This window comes from Pongo pygmaeus, chromosome 3 (assembly GCF_028885625.2).
Source record: "Pongo pygmaeus isolate AG05252 chromosome 3, NHGRI_mPonPyg2-v2.0_pri, whole genome shotgun sequence".
Classification (NCBI taxonomy): Eukaryota; Metazoa; Chordata; class Mammalia; order Primates; family Hominidae; genus Pongo; species Pongo pygmaeus.
Window position 1 is genome coordinate 178393069 of NC_072376.2, and position 23314 is coordinate 178416382.

The window sequence follows — 23314 nt, forward strand, 5'->3', positions numbered from 1 at the left end:
GAGTCTAAGTCTCTTTGTAGGTCTCTAAGGACTTGCTTTATGAATCTGGGTGCTCCTGTATTGGGTGCATATATATTTAGGATAGTTAGCTATTCTTGTTGAATTGATCCCTTTACCATTATGTAATGGCCTTCTTTGTCTCTTTTGATCTTTGTTGGTTTAAAGTCAGTTTTATCAGAGACTAGGATTGCAACCCCTGCTTTTTTTTTGTTTTCCATTTGCTTGGTAGATCTTCCTCCATCCCTTTATTTTGAGCCTGTATGTGTCTTTGCATGTGAGATGGGTCTCGTGAATACAGCACCCTGATGAGTCTTGACTCTTTTTCCAATTTACTAGCCTGTGTCTTTTAACTGGGGCATTTAGCCCATTTACATTTAAGGTTAATATTGTTATGTTTGAATTTGATCCTGTCATTATGATGTTAGCTGGTTATTTTGCCTGTTAATTGATGCAGTTTCTTCATAGCATCGATGGTCTTTACAATTTGGCATATTTTTGCAGTGGCTGGTACCGGTTATTCCTTTCCGTGTTTAGTGCTTCCTTCAGGAGCTCTTGTAAGGCAGGCCTGGTGGTGACAAAATCTCTCGGCATTTGTTTGTCTGTAAAGGATTTTATTTCTCCTTTACTTATGAAGCTTAGTTTGGCTGGATATGAAATTCTGGGTTGAAAATCCTTTTCTTTAAGAATGTCGAATATTGGCCCCACTCTCTTCTGGCTTGTAGGGTTTCTGCCGAGAGATCTGCTGTTAGTCTGATGGGCTTCCCTTTGTGGGTAACCTGACCTTTCTCTCTGGCTGCCCTTAACATTTTTTCCTTCATTTCAACCTTGGTGAATCTGACAATTATGTGTCTTGGGGTTGCTCTTCTTGAGGATTATCTTTGTCTTTGTGGTGTTCTCTGTATTTCCTGAATTTGAATGTTGGCCTGCCTTGCTAGGTTAGGGAAGTTCTCCTGGATAATATCCTGAAGAGTGTTTTCTAACTTGGCTCCATTCTCCCCATAACTCTCCGGTACACCAATCAAACGGATATTTGGTCTTTTCACATAATCCCATATTTCTTGGAGGCTTTGTTCATTTCTTTTCACTCTTTTTTTCTCTAATCTTGCCTTCTCACTTTATTTCATTAATTTGATCTTCAGTCAGTGATATCCTTTCTTCCAGTTGATTGAATCGGCTATTGATGTTTGTGCATGCGTCACAAAGTTCTCTTGCTGTGGTTTTCAGCTCCATCAGGTCATTTAAGGTCTTCTCTACACTGTTTATTCTAGTTAGCCATTCATCTAACCTTTTTTCAAGGTTTTTAGCTTTCTTGTGATGGGTTAGAACATGCTCCTTTAGCTCAGAGGAGTTTGTTATTACCAGCCTTCTGAAGCCTACTTCTGTCAATTTGGCAAACTCATTCTCCATCCAGTTTTGTTCCCTTGCTGGCGAGGAGCTGCGATCCTTTGAAGGAGAAGAGATGCTCTGGTTTTTGGAATTTTCAGCTTTTCTGCTCTGGTTTCTCCCCATCTTTGTGGTTTTAACTACCATTTGTCTTTGATGTTGGGGACCTGCAGATGGGGTTTTGGTGTGGATGTCCTTTTTGTTGATGCTGATGCCATTCCTTTCTGTTTGTTAGTTTTCCTTCTAACAGGCCCCTCAGCTGCAGGTCTGTTGGAGTTTGCTGGAGGTCCACTTCAGACCCTGTTTGCCTGGGTATCACCAGCAGAGGCTGCAGAACAGCAGATATTGCTGCCTGATCCTTCCTCTGGAAGCTTCATCCCAGAGGGGCACCCCCCTGTTTTGAGAAGCCCCCTTGTCTGTCATCCCCTACTGGGAGATGTCTCCCAGTCAGGCTACACAGGGGTCAGGGACCCACTTGAGGAGGCAGTCTGTCCGTTCTCGGAGCTCGAATGCCATGCTGAGAGAACCACTGCTCTCTTCAGAGATGTCAAACAGGGACGTTTAAGGCTGCAGAAGCTGTCTGCTGCCTTTTGTTCTCCCCAGTTTATGTTTTTGTATGCTTTGTCGAAGATCAGTTGTTTGTAAATGTTTACTTTATTTCTGGGTTCTCTATTCTGTACCACTGGTCTACATATCTACTTATATGCCAGTGCCGTGCTGTTCTGGTTATGATACCCTTATATTGTATAATTTGAAGTCAGGTAATGTCATGCCTCTAGATTTGTTCTTTTTGCTTAGGATTACATTGGCTATTTGGGCCTTTTTAAAAAAATTCCATATGCATTTTAGGATTTTTTTTCCTAATTCTGTGAAGAGTGATGGTATTTTGATAGGAATTGCACTGACTGTAGATTGCTTTGGACAGTATGGTCATTTTCATGGTATTGATTCTTCTAATCTATGAACATGGGATGTATTTCCATTTGTTTGTGTCATCTATGATTTCTTTAAGCAGTGTTTTATAGTTCTCCTTGTAGAGTTCTTCACCTCCTTGGTTAAATATATTCCTAAGTATTTTATTTTATTTTATTTTGTAGCTATTATAAAAGGGATTGAGTTCTTAATTTGATTCTCAGCTTGGTCATTGTTGGTGTGTAGCAGTGCTACTGATTTATGTACATTGATTTTGTAACCTGAGGCTTTACGGAATTCATTTATCAAAGCTAGGCGCCTATTGGAGGAGTCTTTAGGGCTTTCTAGGTATACAGTCATATCATCAGCAAACAGAGATAGTTTGACTTTCCCTTTTCCAATTTGGATGCCCTTTGTTTCTTTCTTTTGCCTGATTACTCTGTCTAGGACTTATGGAAGTTGCTAAGTTGTTTTTAAACCATATTTCTGGAAGATAAATCTGGTAGTAGTTACAATTCACCAAATGCCTGCAAGACTCTGCTTTGCATCTATGAGACTCAATAGGAATAGTTCCTATGGAAGCTTCTATGTTCACTGCTCCTTTAATAGGCTATAGAACTGTAACTTCCCCAGCTTTCAAATGCAAGAGCCTTTTGTCTAAACTGCTTCAGTGTGCTTACTCTGATGAGTAAGGAAGCTTTTGGTACACAGATCTGGGTAAGGGAGAATGTATGTGCATATATATATGTGTCTCTGCCTGCACAGAGCATTGGAGAGTAGTAGTCCTAGAATCCCTATTTCATTTACCAAATAAATAATGGTTCAAAGTGGTTAGTTGAAAAAACAAAAACCACAGTGCTTCACTAAATCACAGTAGGTCCAATAAATTTAGACTTTATTGATTTCTATTGGGTGGCCTGATGGCCTAACTGCCCTTTAGAAAATTATTTCAGTGAAAAAATGTGATCTGAGTTCTAGGAAGCCGATTTACAGATGAGCTTTTAGAACACAACCCTTCTGTAAGTTGGGGAATACCTGTAGTGTGTGACACTATTCATGCAGCACTTTTGAATAGAATGAAGCATTTTATGAAAAACCAAAGACAAATATGAATTTATTGGTGTATTCCAGTGCAACCAATTCTGTTCAACTAAGTAGAAAATATTACTTCTAAATTCAGATTCCATTAACTGCTAGACTTAATGCACCTGTTATAAGTGACTTCTATTAGGAAAACCAAGAAAGCTTTCGTATTTTTAGATATTTTTTGCTGCATGAAACAATCACTGTTTAACCTTTTATCTTTCCTGGGCTGCCAGTTTTCTCTATAGTGCTTGATAAATGTTACTGACTGCTAATGGGGAGAGGAGGGTCAGTGCCTGGGGAGAGAATGAATAAAGTAGGATTAATGCACAGGATATCCAAACAGTTCATATGATGTACTAGAACTCTTAGTTTTGCTTATATCAGAAGCAACTTATTTACTGTTTTTAGGAGATCATTAGATTTTTAAAAATCTTTCTCTCATTTAAAATCTTAAATTTATTCTAGTATACTACAAAATATAAAAAATTTTCCACCAGAATTAGAACACTTCTGTTTCTTAGTTTGTAGAGTCCTCCTTTGTAATTATGCCAAGAATTTTTCATGAAAAATTATTTGCTTTCAGTAAAATTATAAAGAAGAATTGATTCTTCATTTTTAATGCACTATATTTTGCATCCGAATCTATCTTTAAAGGATGTACTGCTTTTATACCATGCTTCTGAATCTTGTATTTGCTTGAGTTTCTTAGGTTTTAGGTAACATTTTAAAACATCTTTCATTATGAAAAATTGCAAGCATGTACAAGAATAGAATAGTACTCGTCATCCAACTTCAACAGTTGTCGACTCAGGGACAATTTTGTTTTAATTATAACCTTCATTACTCCCTTTCCCTTTTTGTTATATGCAAACATTTTACTGAAGTCTAATGTACATATAGAAAAGTACACAAATCATGTCTACAGCTTGAGGAATTTTATACATCCCCTTGTATTATTTTGAAGCAGTTGTCATGCTTTACCTATGTATTCCATCCTTATATTTTAAACAAATGCCATTATAAAGACCATGCTTGTATAATGAAGCTATTTCCATATCTTTGGTGTATTGATAACTAGTTGCAACAGACTTTCCAAAATAATCCAGAATAATACTATAAAACAGTTTGATATGGTTTGGCTATGTCCCCACCCAGATCTCATCTTGAATTCGCATGTGTGGTGGGAAGGACCCAGTGGGAAGTAGTTGAATCATGGGGGCAGGTCTTTCCTTTGCTGTTCTTGTGATAGTGAGTAAGTCTCACAAGATCTGATGGTTTTAAAAATGGGAGTTTCCCTGCACGAGCTCTCTCTCTTTGCCTGCTGCCATCCATGTAAGACATGACTTGCTCCTCCTTGCCTTCCACCATCATTGTAAGGCCTCCCCAGCCACGTGGAACTATAAGTCCATTAAACCTCTTTCTTTTGTAAATTGCGTAGTCTTGCATATGTCTTTCTCAGCAGCATGAAAACAGACTAATACACAATTGTTCCTCATAGTGAAACTATCTGATTGTTGTTGACATTTTAAGCAAATAGGAGGTGGGGAGATAAGGAGTCCATGCAGTAAGATGTCTATAGCTCCTTTTCTACCATAAACAAATAATTGTTGTTTAGGTGATTTGTCTTTAAAGCACTCTGTTTGTCCAGAAAATTTACCCAAACCTTCAAATTTCTTTCAAGTCAAATCACATAGCTTGTGAAGAACTCCAAGAGGGTGACGGGACACAGTGGCAGTAAAGTTAATATTTTTCTTTTTCTTTTTCTTTTCCCTATCATAGGCAGTAGGACTTGTGACAGCTTTTCTAGGTAGGAAAGAAAAGAAGGAAGGGAAGAAATAAATAGCAATAGATGACTCAATACATACATACATATATACATGTAAAGCAGAAGGGAGGAGAAAGAAGCTGAGGGAAAAAAGGATGGATAAGGAGAGAAAGCCTGCAGGACCTTGGGGTATTGTCTGGTCCATGGTGTGACTGCACATAAGAAGAGCACTCTCGGGCTGGGCGCGGTGGCTCACGCCTGTAATCCCAGCACTTTGGGAGGCCGAGGCAGGCAGATCACGAGGTCAGGAGATCAAGACCATCCTGGCTAACATGGTGAAACCCCGTCTCTACTAAAAATACAAAAAATTAGCCGGGCGTGGTTGCAGGCGCCTGTAGTCCCAGCTATTCAGGAGGCTGAGGCAGGAGAATGGCCTGAATCCAGGAGGCAGAGCTTGCAGTGAGCAGAGATCACGCCACTGCACTACAGCCTGGGTGACAGAGCGAGACTCCGTCTCAAAAAAAAAAAAAAAAAAAAAAAAGGAGCACTCTCTATCTTTTGAAAACTCACTGGAGATTCTGGACATAAGAACTGCTTCATTTCTTTCTCTTGCCCATTGGAAATAAGCTTTCTAGAATTCATTATAATTAAATTAAATTGTATAGGTATAATGAAAAAATTAACAGTGTTCCATGGAGATCTCTTCCATGAACTCATGCTTATTTTTAATAACATCAGTATCTTTAGGGAAAGTAAAAATGTGAGCAACCAAATGGGTAGGTTAGAGAGTGAGAGCAGGGGAGGATGTGGAATCCATGCTGCTCACCCTGAGACGCTCTCATAGCTTCAGCAGCGTGGCGCTGGCAGTGACAGCCCGTCGCACTGACCACCCTGCTTCTCCAAGGTGTGGAGTGACAGCTCAGTGTGACCAGACAACCCAGGTTAAATGGCCTGCGTGCTGAGGCATGGTGTTCTGGACTATGGTCAACCTTTGTTATACTCCTGAAAGATTTATTTTATTTTAGCTTAAAAAGCTGTATGAAATTATTTTTTGTGTCATGTCTAAAAATGAAATTTTTCTCAGTTAACCCCAAGTGTACTAACTTATTCAGAGAGTGCTGATTTGTGGACTCTTCTCATGTTTGTTGGGTGGTATCTATATTTTAACCATTTCTCAAATCATTAGCACCTTTATTTTTAGCATTTTTGGCAGGCCAAAAATATAGAGGAGATAAAAATTGAACTCATCGGTTTAGATGCATTTTAATAGTTCTAGCAAAAGACTCTTTGGAAATTGGATTTTAATTATAACTTGAAATATGAATTTTATTCAGTATTTCTTGTTGATAGCCAAGCACATTTAAGGGGAAAAAATTGTTTCAGATTTTTAGTCATTCCTATACCTCAGCACTTTCCATACTGAAAATTTGAGAAACTACTTAATACTAGTTCTAACTGATCTTTAGGGAAGTTTGTGGTATCCTTTTCTTTTTCTTTTTTAAAATAGAGACGGGCTCTTGCTATGTTGCCCAGGCTGTGCTCGAACTCCTGGCCTTAAGCATTCCTCGTGCCTTGGCTTCCCAGAGTTGGGATTATAGGCATGAGCTACCACACCCAGCCTGACTATCATTTTCAAGCTAGAGCTGTAGCTGAAATTCTGGGCTTGGTAAGCACTCAGCATTCCTCAGTAACAGGACTACCTGTGGAGAATTCCTTCAGAGCTGGGCATGGTGGCCCACACCTGCAATCCCAGCACTTTGGGAGGCTGAGATGGGCAGATTGCTTGAGGCCCGGAGTTCGAGACCAGCCTGGCCAACATGGTGAAACCTGGTCTCTACTAAAAACACACACACACACACAAAAGGACCAGGCATGGTGGCATGCATGTGCCTGTAGTCCCAGCTATTAGGGAGGCTGAGGCAGGAGAATCACTTTAACTCAGGAGGTGGAGGTTGCAATGAGCTGAGATCGCACCACTGCACTCTAGCCTGGGTGACAGAGAGACTCTATCTCAACAACAACAACAACAAAAAAGAAGTCCTCCAGTTATGGATGTGCTTTCATTTTATTTTCCATTCTTTGGCTGTTAACGCTGTTATTAGTTTATATATCCCAGGCCCCGGTGGTAGTAACTACTTTACCCAGGCCTGTTCAGGCACCCCTCACTGTCCAGCTTCTGTCCTTTCCACTAGGCCTATAAAATGATCAAACTTTTTTATGTGTGCAAGTATTTTCATGTGTGTCCCCTCTGTCTTTGTTGTAAATGAAACTTTGTGTTTCCCCCAAACCTGTATGTCGTGAGCAGACTTCTGGAAGGGATCACTCCCCACAGCTCACTGGGAACCTAGGTAGAAGGGTACCACTTCCAGACCATTGCTCTCACTGCCATCAGCCTCACTTTTTTTTTTTCACTGTTTACTACAAAACAAAGTAATTTTAAGATATTTTTAAAAATTGATGTTAAGAAGCTAGATTAGTTAACTTCTTATAATATGTGACATTAAATATTTTGAGAAATTCTTGGTTTCGTTGGAAGGCATTTGTAATGATAAACCTTTTTTCAGTTATAATAAGATACTAAGCAGAGATAATTTTGTCATCCCAGATAGCAATTTCTTATTAACAATTGATAACATTTGAACTGAAAGAGACTCTTGGCTTTATTTCTATATTTTTTTCTACTTAGGTATTTAACTTTTTTGACATCCTCTTATCCCCTCAATAGGATCCAAAATATGTCTAAAATTAATTCAAAAGAAAATAACTATTTGAATTATTGCTTGTGTTTGAAAACAATATTTACTGTAGTATTCCACAGTTTCTTCTTTTTTTAGGCTAAGACAATTAAATAAAAATGTAAGGGATAAGAAATATAGTTGAAGTCACAATAAAGTATGTTTTCTTTTATGGACATAAAACATAAATTTTAAATGTTGGCTCTTTAAGAAAAAAATTCTCCTGGTAAATATTATGCATAACCATTGCCCAATAATGTACACAGCTGTTTTCCAACATATTTATATACATAGTGGTTCACTTAAGACCAGCCCTGTTAGAACCTTCTGAATATAATGTGCTCTTAATTTATAAATGGGCTACCCTCAGTGTATAAAATATATAGGCATATATGTTATACATACAAAGTAAAAAATATAAAAAGGAAAGATGAAAGAAAAAAGAAAGTATCCTTTTCTATAAGATCCAGACAGAAAGTCATTATAATTAGTGGGACCATGGAAAATATTGTAAGGATTTCAGTTTTGGCAAATACTTTTCAGAAAAATATCCAAGATATGAGAACACTAAATGTCTATTTTAATAATTTAGTAGATGTTTCTATTCAAACATTCAGTGAAGGTGTTTCCATCTTCCACTATGTAGAAAAGAAGACTTTTGGGGTGTCTGTTAAAAGCAAAGAGCTGCTCATTTTTAACAGGTTAGTAATAACCTTTTAATCAAGTATATGTCATGCAGAGACTCAAATCCTGTTCCAGTAGTGTTTGAGTATGTTTGATGGAAGAGTCCAATGGTAAGGATCTGAATTCTTCCTACATCTTAGAGGGAATGGAGCGGGATGTTATGGCAATGGAGGGGGTCAGCCCCAAAGATAGCTGGCCCAACCTTAACTGTGGATGTTAAAAAAAAAAAACACACACACACACACCAAATATTTCTATATCATTCTTTTTGCTGCATTTTCTTTATTTTAAGCCACAGGTCTACTTGGAGGGTCATGCAGCAAGTGGCTTATAAATAAAATCAAAGTCTATGAATAGTGTCATCGCATTAAGAGACAATTGCTGGGTTGTTCTTGCATTATGTAAAAAGCTCGCATCTTGGGAATCCATGAGTTGGTAGGTTTTATGGAATACCTGAGATGTACCTTGCTCCGATTAACATTGCCATGCTACTCACTATAAAAAAGCCCAAGGGCAGACTACAGAAGACACTAGGGTCACCACTTTCTGGAGATCGAGTTGTAACCCAACCCATTGACTTCATCACAGCTTTCTTCCATGTAGAATAACGGATTTCACTTTCCTCAGCATTAATCTGAGGTTCAAACCGCTCCATCGTGACGGCAGACAAATCCTCAGGTTCAAGACTCCATACATCGACTCCTTCTGCAGCCCCTGCCACCATGGCAGCACCCAGTGCAGTGGTTTCAGGCATCAAGGGCTTCACTACTGGAATATACAGAATGTCTGCTTGTAGCTGCATAAGAATTTTGTTGCTGGTCATTCCTCCATCTACCTGCAAATGACTGAGTGGAATTCCACAGTCTCGATTCATGGCATCCAAAATCTCTCGAGTTTGGAAACAAACAGCTTCTAATGCAGCAAAAGCAATATGGCATTTATTGGTGAACTGAGTGAGTCCACAGATTATCCCTCTTGCGCTGGGCTCCCAATAAGGTGCATATAACCCCGAAAATGCTGGGACGAAGTAGCAGCCATAAGAAGTACCTACTTCTTTAGCAAGTTTTTCAGTTTCTTCTGAGGTCTTTATAATTCCAAGATTGTCTCTTAGCCAGCGAATAACAGCACCAGCTATAGCTACAGAACCTTCTAAAGCATAATATACCGGTTTGTCTCTGCCAAGTTTGTAAGCCACTGTGGTGAGAAGGCCATGATCAGAAAATACACACTTATGGCCTGTATTACATAGTAAGAAACATCCTGTTCCATACGTATTTTTGGCTTGTCCAATCTGGAAGCACATTTGTCCCACCAGTGCAGCAGACTGGTCCCCTAAACACCCAGATATTGGCACACCTTCCAAGGCCCCAGCTTTCATTAGGCCATAGATCTCAGAAGAACTCCGAACATGTGGAAGAATTTCCATTGGAATTCCAAAAAATTCACAGAGTTGTTTATCCCATTCCAAAGAATGAATGTTGAAAAGCATAGTCCTACTTGCATTTGTTACATCTGTACAGTGGACACCTCCATTGACGCCTCCTGTCAAACTCCAAATAAGCCATGAATCAATAGTCCCAAAAAGAGCTCGTTTTTCTTCAACGGCCTTTTGAACTTTTCTCACATTGTCAAGGAGCCAGCGAAGTTTCACTGCACTGAAGTAAGTGCTAAGTGGAAGGCCTGTCTTGGACTTGACAAAGTTATTATTTCCTGGAATTCTTTTACTAAGACTCTCAACGGTAGACTGTGTTCTTAGATCAAGCCACACCACAGCATTGTAGAGAGGCTCTCCAGTTATCTTGTCCCAGACTACAGTGGTTTCCCTCTGGTTGCTGACACCAATAGCTTTTATGTTGGAAATACCAACATTGAGCTGTCCAAGTTTCTCACATGTTTTCTCTATACACTCATAGACAGAATGTAGAATTTCCTTAGGGTCCTGTTCCACCCATCCTTCTCTTGGGAACTCTTGTTTTATTTCCACTTGATGATGACTAAGTAGTTCAGCTGTTCTTGAATTGAAAACCAAAAAGCGCGTGGAACTGGTGCCCTGGTCCACCGCCCCCACCAGTGGCCCCAAAACTGCCGTCTTTGAGGCTGCCATGAAACCAGCTTCAGGTCTGCCCGCGTTTGCCGCCGGTTTCCTGGGTGACGGCGGCGGGAGGGGGAGGGGCGGGTGACGAGTCCACAGAGCGAGGCCGCGCACGTCCGCTGAACCAGCCTCACTTCTTTACCGGCTGGCTGGCAGGCTACTGCATTCTCTCTGCAGCTCATTTTCTCTCTTGGCCTCTAGGCATACATCTGTCTTTAACACTGAGATTATCTTTCCCTGTGTATTTTGTTTCTCCTGCCATCAACGCCTTCAGAATCTATACTGTTGGCTCACGTGAGACTCCTTCATATCTCCTTGTGACTATCATCTTCCCCCCACAAACCCATTCATCACCTTAGACTGCAGTTCCAGGGTCTGTTGGACCTTTCTGGTATTTAGAACTCTGGGGTCCCCACCTTGGTTCGGACTAGATGTGTGCCTTCTCATTCTCTTGTATTTCTTCATAAATCTGTGCTCTTTGGCCCTTGTTCTTCCAGCCAACTCTTGGCCGTTTAGCCTAGACCCAGTAGTCAGTTATTTCAAAGCTATCCTCTTTATGTGCCTGTCATTGCCCACACTGTTGTGAGTGATAGGTAACAGGCTCAATACAATTTAACCCTTGCTTATAATCTAACTTTATAGTCCAGTAACAATAAACTCACACCCTAATTAAGTATATTTGGAATATGCGTTATTCTCTGTAAAACCAGTTTTTATAACAGTTTCTTCTACAGAAAATTTACTTCAATCATTTGCCCACCTTTCTATAATTTAGGCTAGGAATCACTGCTTGGAATAAACATCGGTTAGAACAAGCTCGTGATTTGAATGCCGCCCTCTTGAAAGAAATTTGTGTTGAGTGAGTGGTTTTAATAATAGTATTACTAGCCTTAGCCATGGGATATGCATGCCAAAGAATAGATGCTGATTATTCAAGGGTCTATTGCAATGTTAATTTACTGATACAGAAGATTCTTCCTTTGGAGAACTGTGAAAGCACTTGATACACAGCACTTTTTAGCTGAAGTCATGCCAACTCAAATGACGCTTCTTAAAAGAGTTAATTATTTGTATATTCATGCATTCATTATGGTCCTCTTTGTTCCTTAGTAAACTACATGCAGTCTCTGCTGTGCCTTGTTGACAGGAATTTTTTCTAGCTTACATGAGTTAACTGTTTTCAGGTTTCATTAAAACTTCCTTATGTTAATAGAACTGCTGGAGACATATATAGTTTTTTTCTCCTAAAGATTAATAGTGTTGGAAGTCAAAGAATCACAGAGTATTAATGTTATAGGAAATCTTAGCAGTTATCTAGTCTAACACTTTCATTTTATTAATTAGGAAAATGAAGACCAGAGATGTTTCTATTTTCCCAAAAACACTTTGTCTGTTAGGAATGAGCTGCTTGTGGATCTAAGAGACTATTGTTATTCATACTTTTGCCCTCACTTCTTGAATGGGACTCTGCATTGAGTATAGAGGAATTATGGAGACCCATCATGGCATTTTAATTTTGTTCAAAAAGGTGCTTGGTGTTTAGAAATCAAATACAAAGGGTACTTTGTACCTTATTACAGGATACAAAACAACAACACTTGAGACTTATATTGTTGATTTTATTACACTTATTTGGGATGAGGGTCCTAACCTGATGCTCTCTTTCTTTTTTTTTTTTTTTTTTTCCATTTTTTATTGAGATGGAGTCTCGCTCTGTCACCCAGGCTGGAGTGCAGTGGTGTGATCTTGGCTCACTGCGAGCGCTGCCTCCCGGGTTCACGCCATTCTCCTGTCTCAGCCTCCTGAGTAGCTGGGACTACAGGTGCCTGCCACCACACCTGGCTAATTTTTTGTATTTTTAGTAGAGATAGGGGTTCACTGTGTTAGCCAGGATGGTCTCGATCTCCTGACCTCGTGATCCACCCGCCTCAGCCTCCCAAAGTGCTAGGATTACAGGCGTGAGCCACCGTGCCCAGCCCTGATGCTCTCTCTTGACCTGGTATGGCAAATTCTAGGGACTGTCTTTCATTTCATGATTAGCTTATTTTATTTCCTGGAGGGAAACAGAAAAGTTCAATTGCTTTAGAGAGTAATGAGCATATATGTTCATTATGGAAGGAATGGAATGTATATTCCATATACATATATGGAAGGATGCATATGTATATTATATATTATGTGTGTGTAGTTTATGTGTTTAACGTATATAGCATATTGATGGCATAGTCTTTACTACCTGGAATTGTGCCCTACTGCAGTTATGGTATTTGTTTAGAGAGAAGAAACTGATGATTAAATGTCAGTATAACTATGTTGGGCTTTATTCAGTGGCCAGTGGTGAACTACTGAAGGTAAATTACTAATGTCACAAGCTATGATCCATAAACAAAATGACCAGTCAGTATGTGGGTGAAAGGTTTGAAAGCAATAATTGAGCTTGGTAGTAGGGTTAGAACTAGGGTAATGAACATAGGAGGTGAATGAAGCAAGATCATAGATGTGGGAACTAACTCTGAGTATAAGTAGAGGAAACAGATTAAACTCTGAGATGACCTGCCTTTTAGCATTACATTTTAGGTAAATTCTTTGTAGGTACATTTTAGTGTGTACATATTTGCAGCAAGTGTGCAGTAGCTGTTGATTTTTACTGTACCTTACTGAGATACAGTAGGATGAAAAAGAATTCATTCACTGAAACGGAAGAATTTTTCACTTTGGCTGTGTTGTGTTAGGCTTATATTAACCAAACTAATGCAAAGATGTTAGGCTTATGGTTAATGGTATATTCAATGGGAACCAATTATGTAATCGTGTCGAGAAAGGCGTAAGGTGATTATCCTGTTCTGTTCTGTCCAGATCAGACCATAGCTATGAAATTGAGTTTGTTTTTCGGTTCAGTGTTTTGAGAGAGACTGATGCACTAGAGCCCTGAATTTATAGTCAGGGTGATGATGAAGACTCCAAATCATGTTGTGCAAGCAGTGGTTGAAGGACATAGGACTGTACAGACCATTGAAGGATAATCTGGGAAAATATAATGTTCTCTGTAAGATTTTGAGGAATTTCATAAGAGACAGATTAATTAATCTTGTTCTGTTTATTGTGGTGGCAGAATTATCAGTGTTACAAAATAAGAGTCAAAAAGATTTTAGAGCAATGTACAGAAGAACTTCTAATAGTAAGTGTTTGTATTAGTCCGTTTCCATGCTGTTGATAAAGACATATCCGAGACTGGGCAATTTACAAAAGAAAGAGGTTTATTGGACTTAACAGTTCCACATGGCTGGGGAGACCTCACAATCATGGTGAAAGGCAAGGAGGAGCAAGTCATATCTTATGTGGATGGCAGCAGGCAAAGAGAGCTTGTACAAGGAAGCTCCCATTTTTAAAACCATCAGATCTCATGATACCCATTCACTATCATGAGAACAGCATGGGAAAGACCCATCCCCATAATTCAGTCGTCTTCCACTGGGTCGCTCCCACAACACATGGGAATTGTGGGAGCTGCAAGATGAGATTTGGTGGAGACACAGAACCAAACTATATCATTCCACCTCTGGCCCCTCCCAAATCTCAGTGGAGACACAGAACCAAACTATATCATTCCACCTCTGGCCCCTCCCAAATCTCATATCCTCGCATTTCAAAACCAATTATGCCTTCCCAACAGTCCCCCAAAGTCTTAACTCATTTCAGCATTAACTCAGAGGTCCACAGTCCAAAGTCTCATCCCAGACAAGTCAAGTCCCTTTCACCTATGAGCCTGTAAAATCAAAGGCAAGTTAGTTACTTCTTAGATACAATGGGGATACAAGCATTGGGTAAATACAGCCATTCCAAATGGGAGAAATTGGCCAAAACAAAGGGGCTACAGGCCCCATGCAAGTCTGAAATCCAGTAGGGCAGTCAAATCTTAAAGCTCCAGAATGATCTCCTTTGACTCCATGTCTTACATCCAGGTGACACTGATGCAAGATGTAGGTTCTCACAGTCTTGGGAAGCTCCTACCTCCTGGCTGCCTTCAGGGGCTGGTGTTGAGTGTCTGTGGCTTTTCCAGGCACATGGTGCAGGCTATAAGTGAATCTACCATTCTGGGTTCTGGAGGATGGTGGCCCTCTTCTCACAGCTCCACTAGGCAGTACCCCAGTAGGGATTCTGTGTGGGGGCTCTGACCCCACATTTCCCTTCTGCACTGCCCTAGCAGAGGTTCCCCATGAGGACCCCGCCCCTGCAGCAAACTTCTGCCTGGGCATACAGGCATTTTCATACATCTGAAATCAAGGTGGAGATTACCAAACTTCAATTCTTGACTTCTGTGTACTCACAGGCTCAACAGCACGTGGAAGCTGCCAAGGCTTGAGGCTTGCACCCTTGGAGGCCATGGCCTGAGCTCTATGTTGGCCCCTTTCAGCCACTACTGGAGTGGCTGGGACGCAGGGCACCAAGTCCTTAGGCTGCACACAGCACAGGGACCCTGGGCCCAGTCTATGAAACCACTTTTTCCTCCTAGGCCTCTGGGCCTGTGATGGAAGGGGCTGCTGCAAAGGTCTCTGACATGCCCTGGAGACATTTTCCCAATTGTCTTGGTGATTAACAGTCAGCTCCTTGTAACTTATGCAAATTTCTGCAGCTGTCTTGAATTTTGCCTGAGAAAATGGGATTTTCTTTTCTGTTGTATTGTCAGGCTGCAAATTTTCCTAACTTTTGTGCTCTGTTTCCCTTTTGAAACTGAATGCCTTTAACAGCACCCAAGTCACCTCTTGAATGCTTTGCTCCTTAGAAATTTCTTCCACTAGATACCCTAAATCATCTCTCTCAAGTTCAAAGTTCCACAGTTCTCTAGGGCAGGGACAAAATGCCGCCAGTCTCTTCGCTAAAACATAACAAGAGTCACCTTTGCTCCATTTCCCAACAAGTTTCTCATCTCCATATGACACCACCTCAGCGTGGATTTCACTGTCCATATCATTATCAGCATTTTTGTCAAAGCCATTCAACAAATCTCTAGGGACTTCTAAACTTTCTCACATTTTTCTGTCATCTTCTGAGCTCTCCAAACTGTTCCAACCTCTGCCTGTTACCCAGTTCCAAAGTCGCTTCCACATTTCCGGGTGTCTTTTCTGTAGCACTCCACTTTACTGGTACCAATTTACTGTACTAGTTCATTTTCACACTGCTGATAAAGACATATCTGAGACTGGGCAATTTACAGAAGAAAGAGGTTTATTGGACTTAACAGTTCCACCTGGCTGGGGAGGCCTCACAATCATGGTGGAATGTAAGGAGAAGCAAGTCACATCTTACATGGATGGCAGCAGGCAAACAGAGCTTGTGCAAGGGAACTCCCATTTTTAAAACCATCAGCTCTCGTGAGACCCATTCACTATCATGAGAACAGCACAAGAAAGACCTGCCCCCATAATTCAATCATCTCCCACCAGGTCCCTCCCACAACACATGGGAATTATGGGAGTTACAAGATGAGATTTGGATGGGGACACAGAGCCAAATCTTATCAGTGTTCAAGGATGATATGACTGTCTTGCCATCTGTTGATGTGTGTAAACTACAGCCAGATAACCATTTATTGTGAAAATTTTTGAGGTTACGCATACGTATTATAGAAGCTGTGTCAGGTGACCTTTCAGATCCCTTATACCATTATATCTTATGATTTTTATGGCATTACTGAGAAAGAATTAACAGGGTTTATGAAACAATTCACATTAGGGGTTAAAAAAGAGTGGGATGAAGAGGGAAAGGGTAGTTACTTAGGGAATTTCATATTTGCTTGATGAAAATGTTAGATCTTTTTCATAACAGTGTGAATATACTACTTTTTTTGAGATGGAGTTTCGTTCTTGTTCCCTAGGCTAGAGTGCAGTGGTGCAATCTCGGCTCACTGCAACCTCCGCCTCTTGGGTTCAAGCAATTCTCCTGCCTCAGCCTCCCAAGTAGCTGGAATTACAGATTCCTGCCACCATTCCTGGCTAATTTTTGTATTTTTAGTAGACAGGGTTTCATCACGTTGGCCAGGCTGGTATCGAACTCTTGACCTCAGGTGTTCCACCTGCCTCGGCCTCCCAAAGTGCTGGGATTACAGGCATAAGCCGCTGTGCCTGGCCCAGTGTGAATATACTTAACACTGTTAAACTTTACACTTAAAAATGGTTACGGTGGTAAATTTTATGTTTTTATCACATAATAAAAGAGAGGGAGGGAGGCAAAAATGACTGTGACTAAGACTTCATTCATCCTTGGATCAGAGTGAAGCCATCAGGACACAAAGGGAACACGGGAGGTCCAGCAGGTGTCTGGAGGAGGTCACTGAAACGGTTTGAAACGTAGGTATGTCCTCATCTTGTTTGCTTGAGGGAGAGCCAGCAGTGAAGTGCAGTATCAATTTAAAGGTTCTCAGATTGGGCAAGTTGTTTAACAGTAGCCAAAGACAGCTTGGCCAGAGGAAGAACTTGATTTATGTTGAGAGGAATATCAACAGACATGGAGAATCTTTATCAAAGTATCAGGCCAAAGAGTGAAGCATAGCATCAGTGGAAAAATGCACAATGATGAAAAGTCAGACCACAGAGCTCAAAACAGGCCAAGGTAAGTGGCCCAAGGTAGTAATTAATGTGAGGGTTTTAGAGGACTGCTTGTATGTGGTACTGGTTTCATGGTGTGTGGGTGGCTCTGTCTTGTTTAAAAGAGCCATGATGATTAGATCATATTCATAGGGAGACTAACAGACAGCTAGAAATTCAAACATTGGGGTTTGGGGGAGAGGTTGGATCTGGGAGCAACAATATTAGGGTAATAAAGATAACTGTGGACAGTAATATACATTAGATAGTTAAGACAGAACAAGTGGAGAATCAAAAGGAGGCTGAAGGCAGGCAGGACCATAGTAATACATAGTTTTAGGGAGGTAAAGGAGGCAGATTCAGTGGTCAGAAAGGTAGAAAAATATATAGAATCCTAACCAGTAGAGAAGGCCATTAAGCTTAAAATCAGCAGAGAGGTTGAGAAGGACTAATGCCAAGAAAAAGACTTCCAAAGAACTATTTCAAGGTAAAATTGAGCCAGAGGCTATGCCATAACATAAAGATGTGAGTGTGCATCAGCATGCAGAGGCTTCAGAATTGAGATCTGCTCTTGAGAAGTCTGGTGTGGAGGCCGACAAGGTAGGACAGCGGCCAAACATAGGGAAGTTAACCCAGTGATCTTTTTTAGCAGAGCAGGTGTTTGTCCACTGAAGTCAAGACAGTGACATGCATTGACTGTCTATAGCAACACTTCCTTTCTCACTGGGGAAGGAAAGTAGTTGGATCTGGTTGCTTGTTTTGTTTTTATTTTTGTTTTTTTAATTTGCATCACCAGTGTTTTCAAATGGTTATAAACTTTTAAAAATATTTGTGGTAAAGAACATATAACATGAAATTTACCACCTTAACCATTATAAGTGTTCCACTCAGTAGTGTTATGTGTAAGTATTTGCTTTATTGTGAAACAGATCTCTAGAACGTCTTCATTTTGCAAAACTGAAACTCTGTACCTTTTAAACAACTCGTCTTTTCCACTTTCCACTAGTCCCTGGCAAGTATTATTATACTTCCTGTTTCTATAAATTTGACTCCTTTAGATACCTCATATTAGTGGAATCATACAGTATTTTTTTATTTTTGTGACTGGCTCACTACACTTAGCATAATGTTCTCAAGCTTCATCCATGTTGCATTGTGACAGGATTTCCTTCCTTTTTAAGGAATTGTATTATATATAGTGTATGTATATACCAATTTCATTTATCCATTCATTAATCAGTGGATACCTGCTTCTGCCTCTTGCTATTGTGAGTCATGCTTCTGTGAACATGGGTGTACAAATATGTCTTCAAGACCCTGCTTTCCATTCTTTTGGATATATACACCAAAGTGGGATTGTTGGATCATACGGTAGTTCTACTTTTAATTTTTTGAGTAACCTCCATGCTTTTTTTTTTTATAATAGTTGCATTATTTTATAATCTTACCAACAGTGCACAAGGTTTCTAGTATCTTCACATCTTTGCCAACAATTGTTATTTTCTGGTTTGTTTGTTTGTTTTGTAGTAGCCACCCTAATGGGTATGGGGTAATAGCTCATTGTGGTTTTGAGTTGTATTTTCTCTGATGATTAGTGATGTTGAACATCTGTCATCTATTCATACGCTTATTGACAATTTGTATATCGTCTTTGGAGAAACGTTTATTCCAGTCCTTTGCTCATTTTTAAATTGGGTTATTTGATTTTTGTTGTTGTTGAGTTGTAGGAGATATTTTTATATTCTGGATATTAACTCTTTGTCAGATACATGACTTGCAAATATTTTCTTCTCTTCTACAGGTTGCCTTTTTACTTTATTGTGTCCTTTGATGCACTGAACTTTTAACTTTGATGTAGTCCCATTCGTCTTCGTTGCCCGAGCTTTTGGTGTCATTTCCAAGAAATCATTGACAAATGCAGTGTCACGAAACTTTCCCCACTGTGTTTACTTCTAGGAATTTTATAGTTTTGAGTCTTAATTTAGATCCTTAGTCCATTTTGAATTAATTTTTGTGTATGGAGTATATGATCCACCTTCATTCTTTGCCATGTGGATGTCTGGTTTTCCCAGCACAATTTGTTGAAGAGATTGTTCTTTTCCCATTGAGTGGTCTTGGCACTCTTGTCAAAGATCATTTTACCATATACATGAGGATTTAAAAATATTTGAAAGGTATACATTGAAAGAGTCATCCTTTTACCCTTGTTCCTCATTTCTCTCCCCCCTAAAGATAATCACTATTATTAGTTTCTCAGTTTTCTTGCATGGAGAGGATAAGTAATCCATTTACATGGTTCGTAGAACAAACAATCTAGCCACTGAAAAAATGCGTTCTCACATCTGTCCTGCTTCCTTTCTAAGCTGACAGTATTTCCTAAAGCTTTTTTCATATTATGAGCTTCCTTGTTCATTTTTACAGATGCAGAATATTCCATTGTATGGATATACTATATTTTAAACTAGTGTCTACTGATGAACTCTCTTTTGTAGTTGTTAAAAGCAGTGCTACAATGAATAACTCAGAGTGTGTCATTTCATGAGTGGTCAAGTATATTTGTAGGATGAGATTTCAAAATTGCTCTCTGTAAAGATTGTGCTGATTTATACTCCCACCAGCAGTATGAAATAGCATACTGTTTCATAATAGGGTTGTTGCTTTTTTTTTTTTTTTTAACTTTGATCTTTGTAGTTTTGTGGCTTGAGGCCAGGGAAGGAATGTTCATGTTATATCATTTTTATTAGTACTAGTGGTAATATAAGAGCATTTAATGTCCTGAACTAAGCACCAGAGAGACTAATAGTGATTTGCATCAAGAACATATAAAATAACAGGTGAGCTGCACTAGCCTTCTTGCCTTTCTTCCTATAGAATTTTCCATGCATGCCTTAAAGTGACTTTGCCAGTCATCTAGTGCTTCCTGACTGTGTGAAGTGTTGGGTCCTTAGGAAGTGTGTTACAAGCAACAATCTCATTAAATTGCCTATCAGTTAATACTGTAGAACAGTTGAAGAAATATACAGTTAATATAAGTAGAAGAAAGGCAGGCCCTAAAGTAAACTAATTTACTCCAGATGTTGCCAAATAGTGCCCTCTATATTTTAGTAATGCTCTATATATGTTAACCACATCCTTTCCAAAGAAAGCTCAGTATAAGAATGTAAACATTAGATATCAATACTTAAAAATTTTTCTAAGGAGGAGGGATTGTTCCAATAGAAAATAAAAGTATTTGAGAATTGGAAGTATTTAAAAACATGTATATGTACACAATGAAAGTTACTTTTAATTTGAACATTTCTTCTTCACTTTTCCCTTAGGCTAATTTTTTTTTTTTTTTTTTGATAAGTGGTGAAGGGGTGGTGTTTGTTTGAGTGACAGCTGTGTTATGGTTTTGTCAATAAAGTTGTAATAGTTAACTATTTTCCTTGCCCTCTTAACTTTCTTTGATACACTAGGAAAGAATACACAATGAATTTAGATCTCAGACTTGGTTTTGGATAGAGTTTACTAATGCCCTTCTACATTTATGTAATTGCTGACTTTTAAAAAATCACCACCAAGTTGGCTTTTTAGCAAGTCCATTTTTTTCTGATCAGTGAAGCAGAGACTAAGATAACGTAGTCACAGTATGGAAAAGTTCTCTCAGTTATGTTTGTTACCACTGGAGAGTTCTTTCCCCTCATGAAAAGCATAAGGAGACCAGCAATCTCTTGCTTCGATTCAGATTTAAAATATACAGAAGAAGCTTAACCCAAAATCACTGTAGACATACATTTGAAGGTGAAAATATTTATATAATGGATAGAAAGAGATTTATGTTAGCTTCTCTTTTGTTCAGTGGCTGCTGTGTTTTCTGTTTGAATTTCCAAGTTGGTATTCATAAATGTTTCTAAATTTATATGCTGTTTGCCAGCTTTTCATTAAAATGAATTTATTTCTCAATATTTTAGAGCTCTTTTTTTATTTGTTTTTTTTGAGACAGGGTCTCACTCTGTCACTCAGGCAGGAGTATAGTGGCACGATCATGGCTCACTGCAGCCTTGACCTCCTGGGCACAGGTGATCTTCCTACCTTAGTCTGCCAAGTAGTTGGGACTACAGACATGCACCACCATGCCCAGCTGATTTTTTGTAGAGATGGTGTTTTACTGTGTTGGCCAGGCTGGTCTTGAACCCCTGGACTCAAGTGACCCACCCTCCTCAGCCTCCCAAGATTCTGGGATTACAGGCGTGAGCCACTATGCCTAGCCTACTTTGGAACTTTTAATATAAAGAACCTTGTTTTTTGTTTGTTTAAATATGTTCAGTCTTTAAAAAACAAACTCAACTATTGAAAAAGTTTTCCCTTTTTTCTTAGTGTATAAAGAAAACTTTCTTAGTGTATAATTTTTTTTTTATATAAACTTCTGATAAAGTCAGGAATTAGCGGGATTATATTTTAGATATAGAAGGTACTTTTGCAATTAATCATGATCGCTTTTTAAAATCTGTAATCCAGCTGGGTGTGATGACTCATGCCTGTAATCCCAGCACTTTGGGAGGCTGAGCCTGGAGGTTCACCTGAGTCAGGAGTTCGAGACCAGCATAGCCAACATGGTGAAACCCCGTCTCTACTAAAAATACAAAAATTAGCTAGAAGAGGTGGCAGGCGCCTGTAATCCCAGCTACTCAGAAGGCTGAGTCAGGAGAATCGCTTGAACCCAGGGGGTGCAGTTTGTTTGACTGTGGAAGAAACTGCCAAACTGATTTCCTACCAGCAGTGAATGAAAGTTCCTGTCATTCCACATCCTTGTCATAATTGTTGTTGTCAGTGTTTTGGATTTTAGCTATTCTAATAGATATGTAAATGGTATCTCATTGGTGTTTTAGTATGCAGTTCTCTAATGACATGTAATATTGAGCATCTTTCCATGTGCTTATTTGCCATCTGTATATGTCTTCTTTGGTGAAGTGTCCATTTAGATCTTTTTGCCCATTGTTTAGTTGAGTTGTTTACTTTCTTATAGTTGACCTTTAAGTGCTCTTTTTATATTTTAGGTAACAGTCCTTTATCAGATATGTGTTTTGCAAAGATTTTCCCCCAGTCTGTGGCTTGTCTTTTAATTTCTTAAGAGCATCCTTTGCAGAGCAGAGCAGAAGTTGTTAATTTTAATGAAGTACAACTTAACCATTTTTTTTCATGGATAATACTTTTGATGTTGTATCTAAAAAGTCATTGCCATACCCAAGGTTAGTTAAATTTTCTCCTATGTTATCTTCTAGAAGCTAAGTTTTGTGTTTTACATTTAAGTTGCTGATCCATTTTGAGTTAATTTTTGTGAGAGGTGGAGTCTGTCTAGATTTACTGTTTTGCATATGGATGTTCAGTTGTTGCAACATCATTTGTTGAAAAGACTCTTCTTTCTCTATTGAATTGGCTTTGCTTCTTTGTCACAGATCAGTTCCCTGTGTTTTTGTGGGGTCTATTTCTGGCTCTCTATTCTGTTGCATCGATCTACAGTCATCTCTTGGTATCTACATCCATGGGGTATTGGTTCTAGGACCCCCAACAGGTACCAAAATCCGTGGGTTCTCCAGTCCCTTATATAAAATGGGGTAGTATTTGCATACAACCTACGCACATCCGCCTGTATACTTTATTTTTAATTAATTTTTTTTTAAAGAGTTGCCCAGGCTGGAGAGCAGCGGTGTGATCCTAGCTCACTGCAGCCTCAAACTCCTCTGCTTAGGCAATCCTCATGCCTCAGCCTCTCAACATGCTGGGATTACAGGGTGCTTGGCGTCCCATATACTTTAAGTAATCTCTAGATTATTTATAATACCTAGGAGTATAGTGTATGTGCTGTAGTTGTTTTTTATTATATATTTTTTCCAATATTTTTGATTTGAGGTTGGTTGAACCACAGATTGGTTGAATCTGCAGATGTAGAACTTGTGGATGTGGAGATCCAACTGTATTTGTCATTTTCATCTTCAATTTCATATTTATTTCAGTGTAATACCTTGCTTGGTCAAGTCTGAGTTTCAAACAATTGTGTGTCAAAAAATTTTTGAGTTTCAAAAAATTTTGT

General features: G+C 39.3%; 2 protein-coding genes across 5 annotated transcripts in view; one reads left to right on the plus strand and one right to left on the minus strand.

The window, feature by feature from the left end:
• The window catches only part of KLHL2 (kelch like family member 2), a 114893-nt gene that overhangs the window by 60731 nt on the left and 30848 nt on the right, over nt 1-23314 (plus strand). The gene's annotated exons all lie outside the window — the stretch shown is intronic.
• Nucleotides 314-11409, minus strand: GK3 (glycerol kinase 3). Its single transcript, XM_054485010.2, has one exon. The coding sequence runs from the start codon at nt 10667-10669 to the stop codon at nt 9008-9010; it is 1662 nt and encodes a 553-aa protein (XP_054340985.1). The 5' UTR covers nt 10670-11409; the 3' UTR covers nt 314-9007.

Excerpts from the sequence above, each read along its gene's own strand:
- GK3 (XM_054485010.2), bottom strand. The coding sequence starts at position 10,669 with ATGGCAGCCTCAAAGACGGCAGTTTTGGGGCCACTGGTGGGGGCGGTG.